At 41.4% G+C, this 26904-nt stretch overlaps 1 protein-coding gene across 1 annotated transcript in view; it reads left to right on the top strand.

Annotated features, from left to right (window-relative positions):
* The window catches only part of SMG7 (SMG7 nonsense mediated mRNA decay factor), a 56239-nt gene that overhangs the window by 11510 nt on the left and 17825 nt on the right, over positions 1 to 26904 (top strand). The window contains 12 exon segments of the mRNA XM_042786393.1: positions 10483 to 10514; positions 11815 to 11932; positions 12948 to 13080; positions 16393 to 16564; positions 18045 to 18094; positions 18096 to 18117; positions 19117 to 19267; positions 19614 to 19749; positions 21859 to 22021; positions 23048 to 23204; positions 26121 to 26191; positions 26528 to 26588. Coding sequence (XP_042642327.1) covers positions 10483 to 10514; positions 11815 to 11932; positions 12948 to 13080; positions 16393 to 16564; positions 18045 to 18094; positions 18096 to 18117; positions 19117 to 19267; positions 19614 to 19749; positions 21859 to 22021; positions 23048 to 23204; positions 26121 to 26191; positions 26528 to 26588 — 1266 coding nt within the window.

Genomic DNA, 26904 nt, shown 5'->3' with positions numbered 1-26904 from the left:
GGCTGAACATCATGTGAACTTTTCTAGATGCAGAACTAGGAAGGACTCTGTCTTTAGGTATTGAGATGTAAATTTGAAATAAAATGACTTTTAGAAAAATATTTAATCCCCTAAAACAGGATTAACCTTGAAAGTTATAAATTGGCACAGATGGTTGTTCCTAACCAAGTCATTAGTTTTTAAAATGGGAAAGGTAGGTTACTGGTTAACTGGCAGTAGCTGAGAGCGCTCTGCGGGAGAATGGCCGCGGCAGCTCCGTTCGGAGGCAGCTTGGACCTGCTGCCAGCATAGCTGCAGAGGGCAGCTGGGCTTGGCCAAGTGAGCTGCACCACTTCAGCCAGGTTGGTTTTTCTCCAGACACATTGGTGTTCAACAGGGCTCAAAAGCTTCAAGCTGCACCCTTCCTAGAGAGGGGCAGTTCTCATAGAAGGCTTCTTCACTCCTTCTGAACTAATAACATTTGCTAGATCTGAGCTGGTTGGATTGGTCATAGGTTTCTCCTTCAGCTGAACATAGACCAGAGAGTAACTTCACACGTTCCAGGAGTGACATGTGTTTTGGTGGTGGACTCTTGGGTGTATTGTAGCTGACAGCTCATCAGGACGAGCCACTCCTGAACTGAGGAGGCCCAACAGCAGAGGACTGCAGCAGAGTCGTGTGTTGCTAAACCAGAAGTCAAATTTAAGATTCAGTTAGCAAACTCTCCTTCCCACAGCTCCATGCGCCTCCAACTGGTATCCTTGGTTTTTTTTGTGTGTGTGTTTTTTGTTTTTTTTTTTTTTTTTTTTGTTTGTTTGTTTGTTTGTTTTGTTTGTTTGTTTGTTTTTTGTTTTTTTTTGTTAGAAATTACTGTATTTGATAGAGCTGCATTAAACTTGTGGTGGTAAAGGATTCTGCCTCTTTCTTATTTCCATACTCTTTTTGGGGGAAATTAATTATTCATATATTCTCTAGTTGAAAAGTACGTATGTGTCGAAACAGCATTACCCATGTGTTTCTGATAGAGAAGGGGGAGCAGCTAATGAGACTCCTGCAAACTACTGGCAATGATGCACTGAGTACCCATTTAATTATCGTAAATGGCTGATATAATTCTCCCTGTCTGGTGTTCAGCATTTGTGCCATTGCTGTGGTTTGAGTGTGGCTTGCATTTAGTTTCAGGATGGAGAATTTAAAATAATTTCTATGACGCAGCTTGCAATTAGGATCACACTTGGATGTAATCTGAGTGTTATTTGTCATGGCTTGTCTAAACCATGCAGTGTCCTTTCACACTGAAAAAAAATCTCTTAATTATGAAAAGCAACTTTAAAACTTCTGGGTATGTCACATTTGTGCGTAGATGTGTGTTTTGTGCAGTGTTTACATAATTGTGAGTTTATAAAATGAATGGGGTTGGGCAACAAACAGCTTCATACAATTGTTGAATGGTCATAATGAACAATTGAAATATCAGTAATTTTGCTTTAGGCCTTTATGTTTTTGAAGGCCTTGACTATCTGGGCATAGATCTTAGTGCTTGGAGAGCACATGTTCAAAATTCTGATACTCCACGGTATCTATCATATTTAACTTACTACAAGCACAGTATGAGGGGTTACTTGTGCTTTATTTTTGCCACCTCTGATGGTGACAACCAGTATATTTGCTTTTTTCCCATCTGCTGCTTAGCAAGGAAGGCAGAATCTTGAATTCCCAGTAGCTGAGTCTTCTTTAATGGTAATTCCTTCCTCTGTCCATGTGAGTTGTTTTCAGCTTGACCAAGTGTAAGGATCAGTGTTTGCTACTGGGCAAGGGGTAATTTCAGAGTCGGGGGTTGAGAGGAAGAGTGTCTATAGAAAACAATGAAAATCAGCAAGATATCTCAGTTTTATATCCCAGGCTATGAGTGGAGACTAGAGGCAGCAGGAAATTGCTAGATTTGAAAGTCAGGACTCGGAGGGCTACAGCTATTGTCCTCTCTGTGCCAAGTGGGGTGGACTTTCCGTGGGGAAAGGTATGTCACCTTTGTAACGAACTCCCTAGCAGCAGGCACTCTGCCCTCCAGCTCCACAGGTAGGCGAGGGGACATATTTTATCCGTGTTGCAAGAGTGTGGCACTAAATTGATGATGTAAGTACCAGCCTTTGAACTGAATACTGTAGGCTTGCTGTGAGGTCTCATACGATGTGCAGGCAGGGTTGGCATCCACTCCTTCACCTTAGCTGATCTGGGTTCTGCAAGGCTGACTTAAATAGCGCGGCTTTATGAAATTGATGTGATCATATCCATCTGAATCTGATCTCGATGCTCTGATTTCTGCATTTTCCATAATTCTGGACATGGTTTTCTTAATGCAAAAGCTGTTAAAAGAAGTTCAGTTATGTTCCTTTATTTTAACATCTGGTGTCTCCAGTTTCCAGCCCTTAACACAAGTGAAGACTTTACCAAGTCAGGAACTGTAATATAACAAATGAGTACTGGTGTTACTATGTATTCATCATAACTGAAACCTGATATTGGGTGCGCTCTAATCAGGGTGGATTTGAAAGAGCGAAGTACAGTAATATTATAAGGGCATAATTTTGGGGGGGTTTTTGTTCTGTTGGGTTGTTTTTTTTGTTTGTTCAGAATGTAATTCTGTTGCTTTTCCTTGCTCAGTCTCAAAACCTTGTGGGAATTGCCATAGGAAGTAAGGTAGTTCAGATGCAACCCTCTCACATCCCACTTAGCATAGTCATAAGCACTAATAACCCTTCTGTGTGCTTTCCAAAAGTTTCTTACTGTGAGTAGTGAGCGAGCAGAGCTTTATGTTGTTTTTTTTCTCCAAAGTCTGTATATTTTTAAGGGAGCAGACTGTCAATGGTTGTGTGGATTGCAAGGCGATCTTGAAGTTCTTGTGCCTTCACATGTTTAAGATTGCTTTAGTTTTTAAAAACTAGCTTGACCAATGGATAGTGTAAAGTTTAAGGAGATACATAGAAAGATTATGTATTCTGTGTTAAACATTTTACCATTGACTTGTTCTCTACTGCAAAGCTGACATGTTGTCAGCCAAGGCAGTAAATGTGCTACTGTATGAATGCTGATAAGGAAACAGAATATTCCATAAGTGTAATTCATTTGTTGACTGTTTCCTAATAGAAACTTTAATTTAAAGGCATTCCTTAAAATATGAAAAGATATCCTGTGTCTTGAAGTGCCACACATATTAAGTATCCGTTCATTCTTTCCTATGTTTTTTTTTATAGTTATTAAATTGTTTTTAATCCTTTGGTAATTTGCTCTTAATTTTTCTATACTGAAAACACTATCAGAGTCACCTGTGGGGCTATGCTGTCAGCTCTGGGAAGGTAAACAAAGTAAAGGTGACTGGATTTCTTGTGCTTATCTTTCATGGGCAACATCCATTTAGAGGTTCGTTTTCTCCCATACGACTCCAGTAAAATTCCAGGTAAGTAGTAGGTCAAGATGGAAAGTTAAAGAACAGCATAGTATTTTAAAAATATCTTTACAAACCAGTAACTGTGGAAAACGCAGCGGAGCTTTCCTGAGCTAATCTTAAAACTGTACATTTATTCCAAGGTATTTTTGTTTTAATTTAAAAATTCAGACTGCTGCATATTTAGTTTGCAGGTTACTCTCCTGGCTTAAATTCTAGAACTCTGTGGAATACACTGAAGCATATTGCTGATCCTGAATGACTGCCTATGGACCAGATCCCAGTTCTGAGGCATTTAACTCGCTTTTCCAGCACTGCTCTTGTAGCAGGGCTCAGGCTTGCTTCTGTGCTTGACATGAACTCTAGGCTGTAACGAGAGGGAGAGTGGACACAGTTGAATGCTAGAAGCCGGAGCAGGGACTTTTGTTTCCCTCCCTGTAGATCAAATTGGAGAGTAAGCACGTATAAACTTCCCTTAGGGTAGCTTTTACCTTTTGGGCACATGTTTTTGAAATCTTGAGGCAAAGGAAGTGACTTCCATGAAACTGGAGTTAAAATATGAGTTTGAACGAAGCTGACTGCGCGAGTACTTTTATCCATGGAGAAGGATTGTCAGTTCTGATCAAACTTGGAAAGAGGTGCTTTTGGTGGTTGCTTTTTGAAGAGTATTACTGTGATTTGCTTCTAATGGAGCCTGGACTAGGAGAAAGGGGGAAGATGGGATTTGAAAAAATCCTATTCTGTGTCCCCATTTCTCACCACCCCTCTCAGCTGAGGTGGGAACTGAGGAGGTAACAGAGCAGGATTCCCTGTGGAGAGGGCTTGGATTCAGGTGGTGATTGCCTTGCTTTAGCATCTGCTTACAGGGGTGGTTTTTTACTTGCACAGTTGCACTGTTGCTGAATTAATTGTTTGTGTGGCTTTGATCTACAGCTGTAATCTGATAAAGCTACTGGTCAAAGAGCTGCACCCCGACTTCAGCTGCCTATAACAGGAGTAATAAGCTTTAAACTAGTTAGCAGATAAAATTGACAGTAATGTGGTACTGCTGGACCTGTTTTTTTCATTGCTGTATCTGTGAAGACTGTCCTTTCAGTGTAAAAGGCACATGGAGCATTTAACTCGATGACTCACAGCCTGAAGATTTCTTGCTACATCATTAAGAGCTGACATCGCCAAAACCTGCCTGCTCCCAAAGCAAGTGATTCCAGCACTTTAGGAAAACTACAGTCATTTAAATTAGGTGGCAGCACTCACAAGTTTGGAACATTAAGAACTCTTCCAATAAAGATAAAGCTGCTTAGAAAAAGTTGTTAAACAGTACTTGCCTGATGTACAAGTGAGTAGGTAAAGTCTATACACAAATAAATAAGTAAAATCTATATTGGACAGTCTATACCGCAGCAGAGTCCTAACGCCATCCAGTTACAGTTTCAGGAAAAGATGTGTCAGGCTGTTAGCTGGAGGTGCAGTCTGAAGCCTGTTACATTCAGGCGATGTTGAATTAATGGGTGAGGGAAATACCAAAGATGAAGTATATCCACAAGTTCCCTGCTACTGTTCTTCAAGTATAAAATCCGAGGTTTGTGCACAATCCTGATTGCTATAAAAATATCTCCCTTTGACAGGTTGTGGTTAGAGATACAGTTGCTGCCTACACAATAGTTCAGGGAAGTCAGAGTTACTTCTGTATCTTTCAAAATCCAACCTTTAGCAAAGCATACCAGCTATAAAGGATTAATGCCCAGCCAGTCTCTAAAAACTACTCAGTAAAGCTTTATATTGTAGCAAGTGTTACGAGTTACTCTTAGGAACGGAAGGGGGAATGCTAATTTCCCGTAAAACTGACAACCACTTAATAATTTTTGTTCAGCTCTGAACTCCAGATGAGAATGCTGTCTTGGGTGCTGTGTTTAGGGGCTTCTGAGCAACCCAACTCTCCCCTAAATCTGCTGTAAATATTCAGTGCCTGTGCTGTCAGTGTTTTCTACTGCTCTCCCCTGCCCTGAATCGGCACAGGTATACTTAAATACGAACAAAGAAATTTGACTGAGGTATTAAACCATTATAAATTTTTGTTGAAGTTAACTATTACTTTGAGGAAAATCTAAAATAGTAGTTGCTGGGTGTTGCTTTGGAGTTCCTTCTGGGTGTGAGCCTTGCCACGCATTGAGTGATTAAAATATAATAATAATTTTTTTTTTAAAGTGTTAAGTGTGTTTGACTTTTCTTTTTATTACGCTAGCATAGAAAATTTATCTTCACTCCCCAAACTAAAGGATTTCCTACCTTTATTTTATGTATGTTCTGTTCTACATGTTCTTATTCCCTTACAGAAGGCAAAGTTTCTGGCAGTGCCCTCAGTGAGCCTTTGCATCAGTCACTTGTGTCCTGCTAACGCTTGCTAGAGTGCAAGCACTTTCCATTGTGGTATAATTTCTACACGTATCTCCAGGAAAGAGAAGTACAGGAATATAAATTCCTGCTTGGAATGAAACTACCCTGACCATTTAATACAGTTTTTATTTTGTAGAATTGTTCACAGAACAGATGATTGGATTTTGATTGCTTTTACAAGTCTAGCTGCCTGGACTAGTTACCGATTTTAGTATGGAAAATCCTCATTTCCTTATCAGGGGGCTTGTGTTAGTGAGATTTGATAAGGGAACTGATACAGCTGCTAATGCTTCAGGACAGCCAGGGGAAAACCAAGTGGAGTTCCCCTTTAGCCATGATGGAGAGCAGAGCATTGTGTCCAGTGGGTGTTTTTGTGTGGTCAGGGGGTTTTCCACATTTTTTGTAGGACTTGTTGTGCCAGTGCAGATCTTGCCTGGCTCATCTTTGCTGTGTAAATGCAGAGTGGTGTAAGTAAAACTTGACTTTGACCAGTCAGACTTGGAGAAGTCATGGGTTTTAGCTGGGTGGCACAAGACGGCTGCTTTGAAAACTTGGGCGTAATTTTATTTGCTTTTTGGTGCTTGACAATGAAGCTTGTTATCAAAACAGTGGAGCTTGAAGTCAGGTGGCCATAAGGGGATTAGAAAACTTAATTTATGAAGGCTGCTGTTATAACCTGGAAGAGAGAACTGATGGTTCGGGGTATGGATTTAAGTCTTGTCCAAGGGCCTGTTGCACAGAGGTGACAATCAGCAGCTGGGTGTGCTGCAGGGAGGACTCGGTTTGCATGCAGCAGAGGGGCCTTAGGTTGGCATTTCAGAAAAAATGATCTTTTTTTGCGGGATTTTAAGAGCAAATTAAGCAAACATCCTAGTGTAAAAGTGCAAATGGGACTACATGATCTTTTGATGGACCTTTCAGCCTCTCGCTGTGATGGTTGGAACGCTTGGAAAGACATCCCTATATTTATGGGGTTTGCTTTCTGTAGTGTTTACCAGCTTAAGGGAAGCAACTTGTTTTCTTTTTCTGCTTAGGGAAAACGTAATTGATTGAGAATTGTAAAAACTTGAAAAATTAAATGCGTTGGTCTTGTCTGTCTTTGCTAAATCTGGTGGTTCATTCCAGGCTAGATGTAGTGTCTGACTTCCCCCGAATCACACCAGAACAGGACTTTATATACTGCCAGCTTCTCTTTTAAGAGAAGAAAAGTTTTCTTTGCCATCTGTGAGTACTTAAATTTTAATACATGGTATACCTTCAGAACTTCAAAAGAAAGTCCTGACTACTGGCTTTTAAATTTTTTCAAGTATTTGAATAAAATGAAAATTCCTTTAGCTATCAGACTGCCTCACTGAATTGAGTGGGAGACTTTGGTGATTTTGTTTCAAGTTGAACTAAAGCATGGGCTGAATTTATGTTTGATTAGGAAATTATAAAGAATACCTATCACAATATATCAAGAGGGTATATCATCTAACAGATTGCTTGAAATATAATTTTTGAACTACAGTTTATGCTTCTTTGGCTTTGGACCAGCAAGCTTGGGGAAACTTGACTCAAATACTGAACTGCTGAGTCCAACTGGGCAAGGAGGCACTTAAGAATATTCTTTCAATGATAAAACATGTAAGCAAGTTATACCAAGTTTGCTGGCAGGCAATGTATTTTTACACCAGGATGACTCATGATGAAAAATCAGTACCAGGCGGTGCAAGAAAATATATGGACAATAAGGTTTGTTAAAGGATGTTTGATGATATGTGGAGCCATGTGCACTGCCAAAAACTCTTGCCGTTATCGGTGAACTCCGATCTGTGCCCACTAGGAGTCTCTGAGCACCAGCAAAGGCTCCTCAGTAAAGTCTGTTCAAGGAACAGGCAATGCATCTTTTCTCTTGAGGTGCTAATATTTTGCCACTGATGCAGAACAAGTTTGGTACCCAGGCTTAGCCACTGGAGGTGCAACTGTTTGAATTAAAAGTTGTTTTTAGGTGGAAATGAGAAACAGCATACTGGTGTTAGACCTACTTGCCTAATTCTTTTGGCCCCTAGGAAGTATTGAAATAACTTCTGTACATTTTATGAAAAATTATAGTGATAATCCCCTCAGGGTAGCTTGTTGCAAGCTTACAAAATACGAAAGGCACTTTGTTTTACAGCTGGAGAAGAGATTGGGACTAGAGGCTCTTGTTCCGTGAGCCCATGAATATTGTCTTCCAAAAATTTTTTTTTAGTAGAAGTTCAGGTCCAACCATATTGTTAGGGCTATGCATTTACAGAGCTCTGTCGGCAGTTGCAGTGACGTAAGGCTTGAGGATTTCTTCATCTAAATTCTTCAGGCAAACTTAATGAAAAGAAAGCCTTTAAAATGGCGGTATTTGTATTTCCCACCAAAAAAAAAAATTAGTACTTAACACAGTGGAAGGTGGTTCTGTACAAGTAACTTTCAGAGGAGCGGTTCTTGGCTTTTAAAGGGCAGAACCTTTTTGCCTGGAGGAGAATTTTCAGCTCATGTTTGCTGGAGCAGTACTGCGTGTCCCGCTCGGGCTGAGCCTCGCGGTAGGATTCATGGCTTTGGCACCGCAGATCGTGTTCTCAGCTCAAAGAAACAGTTTGCACAACTGGGCAGGTGTTTAAAGTGCGAGCCAAACTATTAACTTGGCCAGCTGTTCAAGAAGAGAGACTTCAGCACCTGAGCAAGTCAGCTTTCCCTTCTGAGCAGTGGCATTTCTGGCCGCCAAGTCATAGCATCGCAGAACTGGCTCAGCTTTGTGCTTGACTAGACTTGCAGGGCAGTGTCGCAGAGGCTCCCGACGCGCAGGCACACAGAGGAGATCGCCGTCCTTCGTCAACTCTTCTTAGTTGTGTGGGGGAAAAGACCTGCTCTTTCCCATCCTGCTAGCTGCAGCGATGGGGAGGGCATTGCTGAGGCACCTGTCACTAATTCCATGTGGGCGAGGCAGAAGTCTTTCTTGGACTTTCTGCTTTCTCATGACACAATATCTAAAATTTTGCTTGCTTGCCTTTCAATAACAATAGGTTATATCTTCTTCCAGTGTTCCTTGTTATTAGGAGCTGAAAAAATGTATTGATGCCTTCTTGAAATAAATAAACTGAAGTAGATCTTAACTGAAATATATCTTAAATAGTTTAAAATTGTGAAGCAGGTAAGGAATATATAGATTTACTTCTGGCAGCAGTTAAGTTATTCTTGACCTTGGTTAAAGCCCTTGGAGCATCCCATTGCTTCTTGAGTGGTACGCTGTGGTAATTATGGCAAGCTGCTATAGATAATTCTTGCATTTAATACATAGAAATTTTGTGAAGGGACTTAACAATATACGTCTTCGTAGCGTAGCACTAGCACTATTATGATATCTTTTTAATCCTGGTGTGGATCTCAGAACCTTCCCTGTAATTTTTGGCTAGTAAGTAGAACCCAGAACAACCTGAAAAACTATTTTTACAGTCACCACAACTTCACATTGGCAAGAGAGAGTATATGCTTGTTTCTGAAGCCTCTTTAGGGATTAGGCGGTGCTTTCTCCTGGCTCTCCATTCTTTCCCAAGCTGGCATCTGACTTTTGTGTTAGTCACAGTGCAACTTTCATCTTTTTTTTTTTTTTTTTTTCCTGAGGGAAGCAGGTGTAAGCGGGGCATTTCATATACAGAAAGCTTACACGCTTTGCAAATACATGTAAACATTTAAGTGTAGCAAAAGCAAAGGGGCATGTTCCACCAAAACCCAGCAAAACCTGGCAGCCTTGTGTCCCTTCTGCCTCTGCCTGCGCTGCGTTAATTCTGTGCTGGTCAGACAGGCCAGCAGTGCTGCCTGTTGAAGTTTTAAGTACTGCTGACACAGTGCTTAACCTTAGCATCTCGAATGCCTTCTCCATCCAGCCAGTTGATAAACTTTCATAAATATTTATTTAATGCGGACCCTGTCCTGGTGCCCCTCTATTTGAGAAACTGTTTGCCAGCCTCTACCAGCTGTGAGTAGGGATTTGCAGAGGATGTTCAGCAAAGGAGTAGTAGTTGATCACCTGTAGTTGCCATTCTTTCTATATGTTCTTGTTTCTTGAAAATCTGATCAAACCATGACCTTGGGGAGGCAGTGCAAGGAAGAGGTGTGACTGGGGAAGCCATAAGCTTTTTATTGCCTCTCTTTAATGAAAGCTACTGTAGCACAGAGGGGCCTGAGAGCTGTAGCAGTGTGCTGACCCACACTGGTTGGAGTTTGCTTCTCTGTGGTGGCTACTGCATCTCATATGTGACAATTTAGAGTTACTATCAATTTACTATCAAATTCTCAGTTACAAGTAATCAGGTATCACTAATATTGGTAGGGCATTGTTGCCAGGTAAAGCTTAAAATGCAGTGTAAGGGTTTTTCTACTTTCTATTTTTCGGAAAGAGACTTAAACTAAGCAGGGGAAAGTGAATAGCTGACTTTTGTTCTGGTATGAACGAGAAAAAAATCATACTGTTAAACAACAGTGGCTCAAATCTGTATTCCACGGGGTCAACTACAGCAGTGTAGGTTGTAAGCAGCCTCTGTGGAGCTGGCCCCGCTTTCTCTACTCACTGTTGCATGAATGTGCTTTAGCATAATTCAATTATTTTGATCAATCTGTTTCTAATTTATTGTATTATTGCTTTCTTACAGGCAGGCAGAAGTCCTGAAGGCTGACATGACAGGTAATTGCTTTTGTTATACAGTTGATCTAGCTGCTAATACTTGATTACTATTTTGTTTTTCCTTTTGTGTTCCTTATTCCTATTGTTCCTAAGAGTATCTGGAAAGCGTGTGATGTTATGTTAAAGGCATGTCCTCTGTATATAAATAAATAGCATTTTAACAACTGTGTCTAAAAATACATGTATTTTTAAAGTTGACTTTGGGTGTTTTAAAGCATTTGGAGATGGAGGTCCTGCCCCTACTTCTCTGCCAGAGGCTCCCATCCCAACTACCACAGGAATTGCTGTGCTTGGGATTAGCCAGGATCTGGATGGTTTTGAGAAACCGGGGTGGTGGAAACGTTACCTGAACGCTACCACGTGTGTTAAAAAAGTGCAGCCCGTAGGATGCTGTAGAATGCTACAAGCTGTGTTTTAAGCCGTATGTGTTTATGGAATAATGGAAATAGTTTATACTGATGTATCAGCCACGCAGTACGTGCAGCTTGCGTAGCGAAGCCACGCTCAGCCTTGCTCACCACCTTGGTGTAGTACACCCAGCAGGCTGGTGGAGCCCCCTGCGGGAACATGATAACTGCCTGGATCCTCCTGACCCCGCAGGAGCGGCTACACCATCAGCAGAACGGCCTCCCTGGCGTGAGGCCCAGCCCTTGTGCTCCCACGGCCCCAGCTCAGGTGATTTTACAAGGCATGGGAAATTGGACTCTGTAACTCGAGATAGCAGGGAGCAGGGTTTGCCTTCACCTTCAGCAGCGGAAAGCAGATGGCTACCAAGGAGTTAGAAATTGGGTAGTGTGCAGAAGTACTTGCCCGCAGTGTTCTCCTAAACACCAACAATGTTGGCTCCAGGGACTGTCCTATTTAACAGCCCTTGATGGATTTCTTTTCTGCTAATTTTTTCAGGCTACTCCGGAAATTTTTCTAAATTCACCCAGTGGCAAGAAGTTCTGCAGCTTAATGACTTATGGAGAATTCGCCTCCTTCTGTCCGTTTTGTGTTTGTTTTTTTTTTTTTTATTTTTTAAAAAAACTTGCCAGCTGCTGACTTTGCTCACGTCTAGTTTGGGTGTTGTAGGAGGCTGATCAGTTAATCAGTGATCAGTTAATCCCCGGTCCCTCTGTAGTTCTTGTATTTCACTGTTCTGATGAATCTGTGATAAAAGCCGGCGTTTGGCATTGGATATCTTACTGTGCTATGTTCTTTCCTTTGGTAGGATGATTGAAAAATCAGTTGGAATAACTCTGTAAGTTTGAGGATTACAAAAACTGTTGTGTCTTTGTTTTTTCTTTTTGTTGCTCAGATTCGAAGCTGGGTCCAGCAGAAGTCTGGACGTCCAGACAGGCTCTACAGGACTTATATCAGAAAATGCTAGTAACCGATTTGGAATATGCTTTAGATAAAAAAGTGGAGCAGGACCTGTAAGTGCCTCAATAAATTTGTATATATTATGTATGTGTGTGTGTATATATATGTGTGTGTGTAATTTGGGCTGATGGGCAGGAAACCCTGAGAATTCCAGAAAAGCAATTGTATTCTATGAAACGGTTGTCCTATTTCCTTTAAAATGAGCTGTGCTGTGGGTGAGACATGAGGGTGCACTGCAGAGCCGATGAAGAGCATTCAGTAGGATAGTATTTTACCTCTGGCAGTTAGCAGCAGCCGTGCCATGTCGTGCAGGAGTGGGTTTTAGTGAGCCAGATGGGAGAGAGGAAAGAAACATCAGTCTTCTGGGCTGCCATGGAGGGGATATAGACTGGAGTTTCCAGAAAGGAGGAAGTTTGCCTGATGTAGTCACCATGGAGCTTTGAGCGAGGTCTAACAGGAGTCGAGTAGCTGCCAAGGACCCTCACTTTAAGCCCTCTGAGGTACGACTGGGCAGAGGGAGGAATATCAAGAGAGAACTCTCTTAATGTGCCATGAGCACCTCAGTATCAAGGGAAGATCCTACCAGGTTTTCTCCATACCCTGAGTCCATTCCCTGATATTTAGGATGCAGACATGGCTTGTAACAGGTTTAATTAAGAGAAGCATGTGATTTTTCCAGCACTCTAAGGGAAGCAAGATGAGTAGGCTGGCTGAGTTGCCCTGTCCATGCCTGCAGATGCTGAATGATTTTTTTTTTTTTTAACTGAAATTTCTATACCCCACATCGTATTTTCAGAAGACTGCTATGATACCTAAAACAATTACAAGCAAATATTAATGTTGTTACAGTGATAGCTATATAGTGTCAGGATTTCTACCCTAGTTGAGAGGTGAGGAAGGTAGTTCTTCCATAATTAATGTGATTTCTCATCTGAATGTTGCCTGAATTTGAATGTTCTTTCGTTTCCATGTCTGATGCTATGCGATTAAACAGTTCTTTCCTGTTGCTTATGCCATCTGCATAAGACACTTCCAAAGTAAAAAGGAAAACGCTTCTTTTATTTTCAGTTGGAATCATGCCTTTAAAAATCAGATCACGACGCTACAGGGTCAGGCGAAAAACAGAGCAAATCCAAATCGGAGCGAAGTTCAGGCGAACCTTTCTCTGTTCTTAGAGGCAGCTAGTGGCTTCTACACACAGGTAAGTAGCAAAAAATATGTTGGCTGTGGTATATTTGCATACTCTGGAAGCAAGTGTGCTTCAGCCTTACGCTGCTTCGGTGTGGGTCCTTTGCAAAGTTTCATCCGTCAGACCTCCTGTGCTGCTCCAGCAACTGCTCATGAGAGATGAACTCCAGTATCATACCAGCATGTAATCTCTTTGAGGAAGGGTGGGAGGATCAGTTTTAGGTGGGTAAAATATGTTCTTTTCGCTTAGTGTAAGAAACTGTTGCCATCCTGGACCAAGCTATACCTTGCTAACACCAGTGCTGTCAGCAGAACATGTCTATAAAGCTGGTGATGTGCTTTCTTTAGATCAGCCACAGCCTTGAGTTGATCTGAAGCTTCTGTGAATCTGGTAGTTGTTTTGGTGCTCCATAAAAACATGGCAACAGTTCAAGTTCCCTTCCAATAGAATCTGCTTTAAAGCCTAAAACCCACCGCTTTGGGGATGATCAAAGGTCCGTTTAGCACCCTATTTTGTCTCTTACAGTCAGTCTGCTGTGACTGCTCCAGAGCGAGCATTAAGCAGCAGGAAAATGTAAAATGATACTTCCTTGCTCTAGTATGCCGCTTTCTGGCTGTACATTTGTTGCTGCCTTGAGCTGGTTTGTACGTGAACCATGTAGCTGTTAGGAGAGCTGGCCTTCATTGACTCTCCAGTCTCTCTTGAGGCCATGTACTCTGGTCTCGGCAGTGATCTGTGGTGGAGAATTCTGTACTTTAATTGTAACATCTAAGACTAGCACTGACACAAAAAACCCTCCAAGCCCAACAAACATGTGAAGTGATGATTTCATTGTGCTCTTAGTTCTTTTTTTTCCTGCCATTTCTCTAAAAATTCCCATTCACCTTCTCATTACTATGTATGAATTTGTGGGCCTTTGTCATAATTCCTTTTCATTTTGAAAAACTGTGAGACTTCCCGTGTATAGTTAAGGATAAGCAGAGATATAATCAGTTTTGTTCTTGGCTCCAATTATTCGAGAAAACAGGTGCGGAATTCCAAAATGCAGATGCACTGAGGACTGGTGTGATGCCTTAATGTTTGTGCTTTGTTGTGTCCCTTCCTTATAGCTCCTAATGCTGAGGGTGAGCAGCTGAGTTAATGTTTTCCAAGAGCTGTCTATGTGCATACTACATACATATTTGAATACAGCTTTTTTCTGAATAATACCTAACATAGTGCCCGCCACAGTTGTGCATTTAAGTAGGGTGGTTGGCCCCAAGAGTATTATGCAGCATTTACAACGTATAATGTCTTGCTGGTTTTTGATCAAGACTCCCAGCCTTACAAGCACATCTTAAGTCTTAATTCTATATTTTTCTCAACGATTATTTAGACTTGCAAACTTCAGTTATAGGAACTTTTCTTCCCCTTATGCAAAACGCTGTTGTTGAGTGCTTTTGAGCTAAGTACCTTTGGGAGGTTTTCAGTGAATTGTAAAAGGGGTGTGATTCCTATTCAGGAATTTATTCCTTACTGCCATTTTTTTGTCCATACTCTCTTTCCAATGTTAGATTTCAGCTTGTAGATTATGGAGAATAATAAAAGTCGGTGTGTGATAATGGCCTTAATAAAGATAACTGGCTTTTATTTTTTATTCCTCTTTTGGTGTATGCTTCAGCAACGTTGTCACTGCTGAATGTCTCAAGTAGTGGTCTCACTAGACTTTCTGTCGTGGGTAGTTTGCACAGTCTTCAGGTTACAACACTCACAGTAGGTCATTCTTACTGTATCAATTCCTAGTTTGATTTTGAACATCTGCAAGGCAACCTCGGGCTTTTTCTCCAGAATCTGTGTGATTATCTTTTTTCTTCTTTTCTCTTCGGCATTGTTTTTCGGAAAGCTGCTTATTTGAAGCAGGCAGTTTGACAGGCTGTGGCATGGTTGCCAAGGGTTTTCTACCATCTCTGCCATTTGTATTGCAAAAGCCTTGTTTTTCCCTGCAGTGTATCAGGGAATTTTGCTCTTTTTGTATATGACACCACAGACTGGATCATCTTTCTCTGTTTGCTGTGATGTTAATCGTCCCATTTTTAGTCTAAAGATTTTGCTTGGGCAAGATACCTACTCTCCAACTGCGAGGCCTGTGTAAATGACATCTTTGAAAGAGAGCATGAATTCTCCTAATTCAGCATGTGGGAAGATGTCAGGTTGCCCTCTTTTATCCAGCTTTCATCTGTGAAATTCCTCTCGTTTGGGGATTTCTATTTACTGTATAAAAGACAGAGCAGAGGGGGAGGGAGGTGTAACACAACCCTTTTTCCACAGCAAGCAAAAGTGCCGCATTGCACGTTTAACCATTGACAGAGTGTGCATCTCTCTCAGCCCTGGGCTTTCCATAGATATGCCTTTATCTGGAAGTGGAACGCTGCTGCAGGTCTGGCTTTTTTGGAGACCAATTATGTTCCCAGCTGGGAGGAAGTCTGTCAATTCTTGTTTGCATTTTTAACCCTGTAACAGAGTAGAACAAACACTTTTCACTGCTATGTGGTTACTGTTACTTTCCAGAGTATTTGCTCCAGTCCATTAGGACAAACTTCAAAAGCACTAATTAAAGTTCAGGTTTTCCTTCAATCGGCTTCTGAGATATTTGATCAAGTAGCTGATGCCTTGTTCTTTGAAAGAGTCTCACTGTTAGCTTAGCATAAATATTTGCTGACAACTTAGCCACTGAACTGTTAACCACTACTGCCTTGCGTTGCCTATTCTGGCTTCTCTCTAAAGTTTAAGTCAGGGCAGTGCTGTTTCTTATGTTGGAAGAAGCTTCTTTGGAGGATGAGTGGCATTTCTTTTTCTGAATTTCTCTGAATTTTCTCCGAAAGGAGAATGGTGTCACTTCATCAAGTAAAAAAAAGACTGTGTTCCTCTTGAGTGTCCTACTTGAAAAACAGCAGGGGAGGGGGGGAAAAAAACAAATAAACAAACAAAAGAACTGCCAAGAAGACTTTGTAGACCTCTGATAGTCAATCTCCACTGCATGCTTGGTAATTTAAGTATCATGGGAACTGAGTTGCTTTCTATTTTGGGATGCACAGCTCTTTCTATAGGAAGAGAAGTAAAACTTCTCTTCATGGTTCTGGGCAGAATAATGCAGCATGGAGCTCAAGTGACTTCTGTGTGGAAAATGTAATTTAAAGTCTCACTTTCAGTAACCTAGTCTTGTTCACTTCAAATACGTTTAGCTAATCCATACCTCCGAGTGGTGCTCTATGAGTGTTGTCTGTTGTTTCAATGCTTTTCTGATTGCTGTCTCTAGCTGCTACTAAACTAGACCTGTTTTTCTAGTTATTACAGGAATTGTGCACAGTTTTTAATGTAGACTTGCCATGTCGTGTAAAGTCTTCCCAGCTGGGAATCATTAGCAATAAACAGACGCACACCAGCGCCATAGTGAAGCCGCAATCTAGCTCCTGCTCTTACATCTGCCAGCACTGCCTTGTCCACCTTGGAGATATTGGTGAGTTTTGGAAGGAAAAAGAGGTGGGACATTGAGTTTCTACCTGTGTTCAGCCCTCACAAAGCGGGATCTGTGCATACCATGGGCAACTGCTGGACCACGTGTGCTCCAAATTAGTAGCTAGTAGCTGATTGTATGTTTGGTGGTTGCTGCAGGGGGAAGGGTCAGGAAAGCAATGCTGTTAGACGTTTTTCTAATGCGCGTTACACATTAACACATGGAGACAGTTAATCACTAGCTTTCTAGTGATTTGCTAGAATCTGTCTTCTAGCATGCTAATCATGTTATAGCTGGTAGGCATAGTGAAATGTTGAAACCAGTAGCTATTACAAAAGCTTGTTGCAGCAGGCTAGCGTACTTCTCGATTTCAGAACATTACTTTTAAATCTTCCAGACAGAGGCAACAGTTAGAAATCCAGCCTTTCATAAACGAGGTTTCTTTTTCACGTTATGTTCAACAGATTTATTTCTTTGTTGATTAGAGTAAAACTATGTGTTGTAGAAAGTTCTCTTTTCTCATGAATCTGCAATTGCTTTTGTAATAACCTAAAAGGAGATTTAGTTGCTGATTGTGCAAAGTAGCATGAAAAATGTTTGTAGCTCTCTGGATGTGATGCTGTTGGCACAACATCTTTCTACATAAGAACTGATAAGCCGTGACAATAGAATCTAAGGAAAACCAACCACCTTGAAATTCAATGTTTTGAATCTTCATGCCACTTGGTGTAATTGTATCCTGATGTAAACTGTACCCTGGGCTGCATCAAGAAAAGTGTGGCCAGTGGGTCGAAGGAGGGGGATTCTCCCCCTCTGCTCCACTCTGGGGAGCCCCCCCTGCAGTGCTGGGGCCAGCTCGGGGGCCCCCAACAGCAGAAGGACACGGAGCTGCTCGAGCGGGGCCAGAGGAGGCCACGAAGATGCTGGGGGGGCTGGAGCAGCTCCCCTGGGGGGCTGGGCTGAGAGAGTTGGGGGGGTTCAGCCTGGAGAAGAGAAGGCTCTGGGGAGCCCTTCGAGCGGCCTCTCAGGGCTTAAAGGGGGGACAGGATAGGTGGGGAGGGACTCTGGGTCAGGGGGTGGGGATGGGACGAGGGGTAATGGTTTTAAACTGGCAGAGGGCAGATTTAGGTGAGATCTAAGGCAGAAATTGTTCCCTGTGCGGGGGGTGAGGCGCTGGCCCAGGGTGCCCAGAGCAGCTGTGGCTGCCCCCTCCCTGGAAGGGTTCAAGGCCAGGTTGGACGGGGCTGGGAGCCCCCTGGGCTGGGGGAAGGGGGCCCTGCCCTGGGGCAGGGGGTGGGTCTAGATGGTCTTTAAGGTCCCTTCCAAACCAAACCTATGATTCTAGTGATTGTATGTTGTTCTGATGCTTATTTTTAAAATAATAGTAAAATGCTCTTCTGTTAAATTGGGTTGTATTAATGTGTGCGGGAGAGTTGGATTTATTTTTTTTTTGTCTCAACTTTTTTTGTTGTTGTTTTCTTAGCTCGCTATAGGAATCAGACCAGCCAGGCAGAGTCTTACTACAGACATGCAGGCTCAGCTTGTCCCTTCTAATGGTGAGTCAGGGATACCTTTAAGGTTCATAATTCCAAAGGAAGATTTGGGGTATTGCTTTTCTTGTGTGGCAGGTGGAAACCTGGGATTTTTTATCAGCCTCCCTCCCCAAATACCCTAAGCAATCATGCGACAAAGCCTGACACTGTTGGTAAATCATTTAGATAATAGCTGTTTGCCTGATGTATCACTTGTTTCCTTTTTGTGAAGATTTAAAAATAAAGGAGGTAATACACAGCTTCACTCCAAGGCTTCATTACTGCTACATAATACTGTGTTACATTCATACATTATAAAGCACAATTAATGAAAACTTGCCTACCAGCATCTGGGTTTTTATTTTATTGTTTGTTCACATGCCAGTTTGTGAAGTTTAGTAGCTAAAGTTGGATTTTTCAAGTTGCTCGTGCAAGTTAAGAGCTCCTTTAGTTTAGAGATCTAGCTTTTTAGCTATTGGCTTACAGTGGTCCAAAGTGTAGGGAAGGTGAGAGAAGGATAAATCTTTTTTGAGCCAGGCTGCTGAAACCAGTAGTTCAGTTTTTTTAATCCAGTTATATTTTAACTGAAAAATTCTCCATATTCTAACTATAGAAATTTATAGGCAAAAAATATGAACAACTGTCAACAGTTAGATGTGCCTCATGAGGTAAAACTGGGCTAGATTTTATCCAAATAGATACATGTTGGTGCTGAAAGCTTGGTTTTGACAGTATCTTCTTATTTAGACAAAAATCTTATGCCATATTTAAAAAATACTCCAACACCCCTCCCCCACAAAAAAAAAGGCAAACCACCCCCCCCCCCCAAACTGCACCACAAATTTGGAAGCTTTTTCATTTGAGTGGTACTGATAATACGACTGGAGTAAAAGGGTCAGCAGATGAATCTGAACCTTGTCTGTTGAAGAATTTAGGACTTTGTGCTCCCTTTTCAAGTGAACATACTTATACTGAAATCTAGCATGCTTCACTCCATGACCCCTTGTCTGTTTTCTCCCTTAGGTCAGCCTTATAATCAGTTGGCTATCCTAGCTTCCTCCAAAGGAGACCACTTGACCACCATTTTCTACTACTGCAGAAGCATTGCTGTGAAGTTTCCTTTCCCAGCTGCCTCCACTAACCTACAAAAAGCACTTTCTAAAGCACTGGAGAGGTAAGACTAAGCCCAATGTATTTCTGCTCAGATAATACGGAGGAAGCTTTTTCCAAATGTACCTCCTTTGCCAGAAGTTACGCATATTTGGTAATAAAAATAGTTTGTCGACCCCTGTCCAGTCAGAGCATCCTTACACCTGTATGGAACAGCAGATAGATTGTGTCTGGGATGCTTCTGACTGTGAATAGTGAATGCAGGAAATGAGCATATTGTACCAACATGGAAAAGTAGCTTCGTGTGGACATTCCTCCTGTCTTGAACTCCGCAGAAAAAGTTGGTAATGTTATGTGAGGCTGTGTTTAATTCCAAAGACTGAAGTTGGGTCTTTCTGTTTCCAATGTAGTCGTGATGAGGTGAAGACGCGATGGAGTGTGTCTGACTTCATCAAGGCGTTTATTAAATTCCATGGCCATGTGTACCTGAGTAAGAGCTTGGAGAAGCTGAGCCCTCTTCGAGAAAAGCTGGAAGAACAGTTCAAGGTTAGTTCTAACAACATATTAATTACTGTATTGAGGAGAGTATTTTTAGTAACTGAGTTCTGAAATTACAGTCCGGTAATAACTTTTTCACATGCTAAAATACAGGAAGCTCAAGTAGCCAATTATGGAAGGTTTGCATCGCAGCTAACACTGGATAGTTCTGTTGACTTCTGCAAATAGTAGGATTTTTTTCCCATTTGACATGTGCTGCATTATTGGTGGAAATGCAGGAGAAATCTATCACTATAGTTGATTTTCTGCCCTTTAACCAGGATGATTCTTGGATACCTGTGAATTCCTCTGGGAAGTCTTAACTCAGTTGCCTGAAGAATTTTGAGAGCTTCAGTTTTGGATGGCATTCATTCACTCCCCCTGGTTATTAAGGCTGCTTTTAATCTTCCTTGCCTCTCCTGTCAGTGGTTTGCTTTTAAAAACAATGTTCTAGTACAGCCTTAATTTGTGTGTAGACTAGAACTGTTCAGAACACGTTTCCTCTGGAAATTCCAGGAGTACCTATCAATTATGTAGCTAGCTCATTAAGTTGGACAATATAGCAAAGACTGAAACAAAGAGAATTTTGTAAGGTGTTTATACGAGGTGGTACAATTTCAAAGTGGACATTAGATTAACTGTTACGTGCCTTTTGGAAACTGTTCTGGTTCAGCTTTTTTTTTGTGGATAATGAGCAAGTAGTATGATTACATTCAACAGAACAAATATAGTGGATGCTTTTCCAAATTAAGAAAGGAGGAGATGATCTTAGCAATATAAAGAATTACGAATGTTCCTTACAGTTTCTGTTTGCATTTTTGCATTGAATTGGGCTGCTAAAGCTAGGTCCAAATATTCCTTCAAATAAAACAAACAAACAAAAAGCAAACCCCACAACTTACTGCGAATTGTGTGAGCTTTGAATGTGAACTGCTTGAAAGCTGGGAGTTAATGTTGTTTCAAAATGAAATAATTGTCTCTTTCTGTGTGTGATGTTGGCTGTTGAACAAGTCCTCCTTTTCCACAGTGCTTATAATCAATAATTATGAGCATTGCTCAGGCATGTGGAACAGTCTTATTTTTCTGAACTGATCCAGGGTGTTAAGAGAGCTAATTGAGCCCTGCTTTGTTGCTTAGATTACTTTTTTGTTTATATTATGCAACATAAGGCTTACTTTACTACAGAGCAACTCCTCTGACTTAAATGGGTTGAATGTGGTTGTGAAATTGGCTGTATTGTAGATAATCACTTGAACTATGTGGCTGATTTTACCTCTGAATGAGGATAACAGTCGTAGGGCTAGAAGCGTGCAGCCCGGCCCACGATTCTGCTGCTGGCAGCTCTGCCAGTTCGAGTTGTCAGCTGTAGAATGGGAATGCTTCATGTCCTTAACTAAAAATCAAGGTTGCACATGGAGCACAAACCTTTTCCTGGTGCTTACGCTGGTTAATTCACTTGCCTCCCGGACTTTTGCATCTGAAGATAAGTTGGTTGTGGTTTAAGATATCTCCTTTTTTTCCACAAGGCTTCAAAAGAAGCATTAAAGGTTCTTTCCCTGTTCTGAGAAAGGAGTCTTTTAACAGCATAGTTACTGAAATGCATTTGTAAATAGCTTGTGCTATTTTAGTCCGCCATGGCGTTCCATGACCCATGAAGTCAGGTGTGGAATTAGTCTTTAATACATAACCAACCAGTAGTTAAATTTTCCTGGGGTGTTTGTTTTTAAATGTCACCTTCTCCGTGTTGTTTCTTCGAAAGACTGAAAAATACAGTGGATATACATGCCTCCGCAATTCTTGCAGTTGCATGGCACTTGAATGGAAAGTTGCGCTTGCTCTGAAAGAGAACAATATCCAAAGGGATGTTGATTTTTTTTTTTTGTGCGTATGAGTTGGTGTATGAGCAAAAACCTCAGGCTTAACAGTGGGCGTCTGCCCATGTCATCCTGGGAAGCCCAGTGCTGTGCTAATAGGGTTGACCTGAAAATAAAATCTAGCATGAATGTTGCCTTAAGGGCAGAAGCATTAGTCAAGCAGTGAAGTAGCAACTACTAATCCTTCCAAGGGTGTGCTTTACCATATAAAAATACATCCTTTGTCCACGTGTCTTTGTTGCAGAGGTTGTTATTCCAAAAGGCCTTCAATTCTCAGCAGCTAGTACATATTACTGTTATCAATCTGTTTCAACTACATCACCTGAGAGACTTCAGCAATGAAACAGAGCAGCACAGCTACAGCCAGGATGAGCAGCTCTGCTGGACGCAGTTACTGGCTCTCTTCAGTAAGTATGAAATCTAGTTGATTTTGTTTCTCTCATTTTTATATGGAATCCGTTGGTAATTTGCTGTCAATATCTAGCTTAATGGCTGTGTGAGGTAAGAGATGAGAATACATGTTATGGGAGAAAGTTAAGAGAGAAGATGGTTGCACAGGATCATTTATGTCTAGCAGTGCTGACTAACACTGGATTTATATGCCCTGGATTTACTCCATTTGAAGCCTTACGGAACTCTTCGTCTTCTCCCTGGTTCTGAAGGAGCTCTCTAGCTTGGGTGCAAAGATGGATCCAATTTGGTGGTGGGTAATACCTACCACACAAGAGGGGCTGTTCCGCAGTTGGCTGCAGTGCAGCTCAAGTTGCTTTGCATGGAGCTAGTTCTGATTCAACAGGACTGAAGTTGAAGCTGACTGAACTAGGACCTCAACTGCTTCTGTGCTCTTGATAATATCAACAAGGAGATAAGTGGGCGCGCAGAACATTTTAGACTCTAGTTGCATAATGCTGATTTGCTTAACCTGATCCGGCCCATGATCAGCTTGGCTGTGTTCGTAAACACCTAAATTTCTGATGAGTTGAATTTCTCCAGATTCCAGCCTGGGTCGCAGTGGTGTGATTACTCTTTCTCAGGTCGTGTGCCCTAAGGGGTCTGAGCTGGGTGCCTGCCTGCAGAGCTAGCTGCGGTGCATTTGTGTGCCTGCTGACCTGGGAAAGTGGATAAAATGCCAGTAGATGAGTTGATCATTTTTAATACAAAAATGTTTATTAATTTAATGGGCTTGTCTCACTGGATTTTGTTAATTTACCAAAATAGTTTGCTCATGACACTTACAAAGAAGAGAGAGGATAAAAACCACCAAGTTTCTGCTTCGTGGTAGAAAAATCTATTGAAAAAAAGATGTTCTGAACCGCTGGTGGATTGTGTAAGGTTGAGTACTTGGGCTGCTTTGTTCTAAAGAACTAGCTTTTTAAAAGCATCGTTTGGGTTTGTTTGTTTGTTTGTTTTTCCCCCCCCTGCTCTGTTTCTAGTGTCCTTTCTTGGAGTTCTGTGCAAGTGTCCTTTACAAAATGACTACCAGGAGGACTCTGGGGCTGCCTATCCTCTCCCAGCTGTGAAGGTTTCGATGGACTGGCTGAAACTTAGGCCCAGTGTTTTCCAGGAGGCAGTGGTTGATGAAAGACGGTAGTGAGTGTTAATCTTTCTTTTGGTACATTTAATTGCTTAAAGTAATAATAACTGATGACACACAAATTACTAATGGGAAAAGTGATCGTATAACTCATTATTGCAGACATCAAAATTATAGAGACTGTGTGCTAAAAAGTTCATAAAATATGAGACTCGAGGGCTGCATAAGCAAATTCTGTTTTAATTGTCTTTAGGCTTGCATGTAACTTGTAGGACGAGGGATCTACTTTATAGTGTCTGACTTGAGCATAACTACTGAGTGTACCCTTAGTCATCTATTGTAAGATTTTTCTCAGATTTATTGAGGTAGGTAGCAGGGGAATATTTACCTTCATTCCATGCATTAAGCCATCTCTTGGGCAGTGCTGGAATCCAGTGTTCTTGGCTCATCATCCAGGAATGAAATTGAATTTAGTAGAGGTGGGTCTTTAAATGTCAGCACAGACATTACTGTTCTGGACTGTTACTCTAATTTTTCACTCCTGCCTCTAATCTCATAGATATAGGCTTAAATATTTCAAAACTCAAGTTCAACTCTTTTGTGGCCTGATAACTTTCCATGAATTACAGCAATTTAATAGAGTGTTTCTGACCTGTAAGATGTTTCTTCAGATCAGAGAGATTTACTGACACAGGTTGAATGAGTTTTTTTCCTAGGATGGCCACTTTAAGGGAAGCAGTGTGAAACCAGATTGCTTAGCTGATCTTATGTGATGTGCCACAGTGTTTTCAGCTCTCCCTGGGCAGCGTGCGCTGTAAGATGCAATTTTAGCCAAGGCCCCCATTTTCTGTGCATTGATGTATGGGGAGCAGGGGTCCCTGTAACCTCCATTTGCTAAATGAGTGATGATAAGACTCACTGAAAAGTGTGCAAAACCTAAAGCCCTGGTGCTTTGGGAACTTCAGTTCCAGAGTTCCTGAAGGCAAGATTAAGGAAAATAAGAGTTCACAAATTTGTTTTGAGATGGTAATAAGTATTAGTGTATGCCTGTTCTGAAAGGAGATTTTATATCAGTATTTTAATAGAGAAGATTACTTGATATAAAGTAGTCCTTGCAGAGAGGAGATGCAGGCAGTGCTTTATGGGCTATCAAAATGAATCTTCAGGTGTGAATGTGTATTTTGAGTTGTCCAGAGTAGGTCCTTCTGCCCATGAAATTGTCAGGCTCTCTTTAAGGAACATGCCTGGTTTTTAAATCTGTGGTGCGCTAACATGATGTTCTCAGGTATTCATCGTACGAAGGAGTTGTGAAGTGGGCAGCAAACAGTTGTAAAATGCACAGCTGAACTTGGAAAGAAAGTTAGGTACCACTGAGATTTGTCAAAATGGACATTGGTTAGTAGCCATTACATTTGCTGACTCTAAAAAGCCGAGATGGCTGTCCATCTTCCCCATTATATGTAAGGATGAGAGTTTTCTTTTTGTTTCTATTGGAAGATCCTAATGAAAGTAATTCTCTGCAGACTAAATGTACACTCTCACCTTTATTGGCCTCTGTTTAATAACCTGATGTCTGTTTTATATTGAAAAGGATTCCTTACCCTGAATTCATATGTAATTGTGCTCTCGGTTCAAGAAAAGATCCTTATTCCTTTTTAACTTTTCAGTTGTCCCCACTCTGTGCTTATCGGTTTCCTGTAGATAATTAACCCTACCCCAAACTGTACGAACATCTGAAATAGGAAGGAAACATGTTTACCTAGAAAAATAGATGAATCTGAAGGCAAAAACTGAGGACAGAAATAACTACATCACTACTAATGTGTGCTTTTTGGAAATGAGTTTTCCAGACCTGCCCTGTGGAAGCCACGTGAGGTCTTTACAGATCTCTTATTATGAAATCTTCTTATTTCATATGTTGTATGGGGAGATTGCAGTTTACTGTAGATTACAACAGACTTGCACTCTCCTTTCCCCCCCACCCCGCCCCATTCCTTGTCAGTCATGGGAAGGAGCTATTGCTTAGTTTAGCACAGAGAATAAACACAAGCACCATGTTTCCAGTCCCTGCGGCATGCCGGAAAGCGGCCGACCTCAGGCTTTCAGGTGCATGTTGCATTCTCCAGTCCAGGTGCTGGATGATGGCTAAAAGCCTTGCTGAGGGAGGACAGATTCGTTGCCCTAACACTGAGCACAGTGGGCACCTTCCTCAGATAGTTTTCTGTTGCCTCCACGGACTTGGTTCCCATCGCTAAAGCAGAGAAGGACTCTTAGATTTTGGGTTGGAGCTTTTAAAAAAAATAGGAGAAAACAGCCCGTAGGTGGCAGTTAAATGTTAACCACCTATGCAGTGATCATTGTGATTTTTAAGTTACTCGCTCCAGGGCCTTTGTAAAGAATTTCCAGTCATTGCTTCTACTGGTGTTGGCAGTGCAAGGCAGGGGGAGACTGCCAGTTAACCTCTAGTTTAAATGGTTTTGCTCAGTGTAAGCCTTGCTTAGACCTTCTTACCCTTCTAGTAACTGTTTCAGTGCTACAGTGCAGTGTTAATGTTCACAGAACAGAGAACTTCGGCACAGCCTGTATCTTGATAAATTGTTTTGCTTCCCAACTGATTAATTTACTGTGCCTTGAGAGCAGTCAGCTTTGGACTGGAAAACAGGAACTGCAAACAGGTGCTGTGAGCTTTCGCTCATGCAGTAGTTTTGTCTAGTTAAATTCATAGGAGGCTTTCTGACTTGCTGAGTCTGACTTCCTTGGTAACTTCAGACTGACTTTAAAAAAAAAATCTTCTAAGTTCTTCAATAAAGTGATATTTTCCTTGACACTTGGGAGAAGCTTTAACTTTTCTTGGGAATCAGAGGATTAGTGGAAGCTGTGACAGTAACAGAGTTCAGTGTTTTCTTAGCAAGGCGGGTAGGTTCCATATTTTGTAGTTTTCACTTACATTTTGTCTGGTTTCTGGTTTGTAGCATATGGCCCTGGCTGATTTCCCTTCTAAACAGCTTCCAGCCTCATGAAGAAGATCTATCCAATAATAATGGTAAGGATGCTTTTAGTCTGTGCTGTAAAGAACTGGGAACGGTGCACGTTTTTCCCGATGATGTGGGGAATTGCAGTTGAAGAGCAAATAAGGAAGCAAGTTATCTTCCGCTATTAGTGCATATGAATACTTTGCAAATGCAGCTTTCTCGTGCTGAGCAGACTTTGATCTACTTCATCATTCCTGAGCTCCTCAGATTGCAGGGTGGACCGGTACCGATGACCATGGTTAATAAAATACTTTACTATGTACAGTGACCTTGCCGAGTTACCTGCTTATGATACCGTACTCAATGCATCTGTGCTTTCCTTATGCTGTTTACTGTCTATTCACCAGCAACCCCGCTTCCAGAAGAATTTGAGTTGCAAGGATTCTTGGCTCTGAGGCCCTCGTTCAGGTGGGTGACAGCTGAAGGAAGCTATGCTCTTGCTGATGTCACTACTTAGGTAGACGTTGACCTGTTCCCTACAATATCTGATTTATGACTACTTACTAATGTATGGATTGATGTAGCTATCTTTGCAGAACAACTGTAATAGCACAGTAAAACTCTGGGGAAAGTAATGAGCTTATAACATTGCTCATGACTTTTGTTTTTCTTCTGTAGTCTTCAGACTAGTAAATTGAAAGGGGAAAGATATAAGAAGTGAGGAAAGGAATACTGTTACATGAAAATGGCTTGATGTGTTTTTACTTTGCTGATTTTTTTTTTA

Source organism: Tyto alba, unplaced genomic scaffold, assembly GCF_018691265.1.
Source record: "Tyto alba isolate M040663 unplaced genomic scaffold, T.alba_DEE_v4.0 Super-Scaffold_1000006, whole genome shotgun sequence".
NCBI classification, from domain to species: Eukaryota; Metazoa; Chordata; class Aves; order Strigiformes; family Tytonidae; genus Tyto; species Tyto alba.
This window is presented reverse-complemented; position numbering and strand designations above follow the sequence as displayed.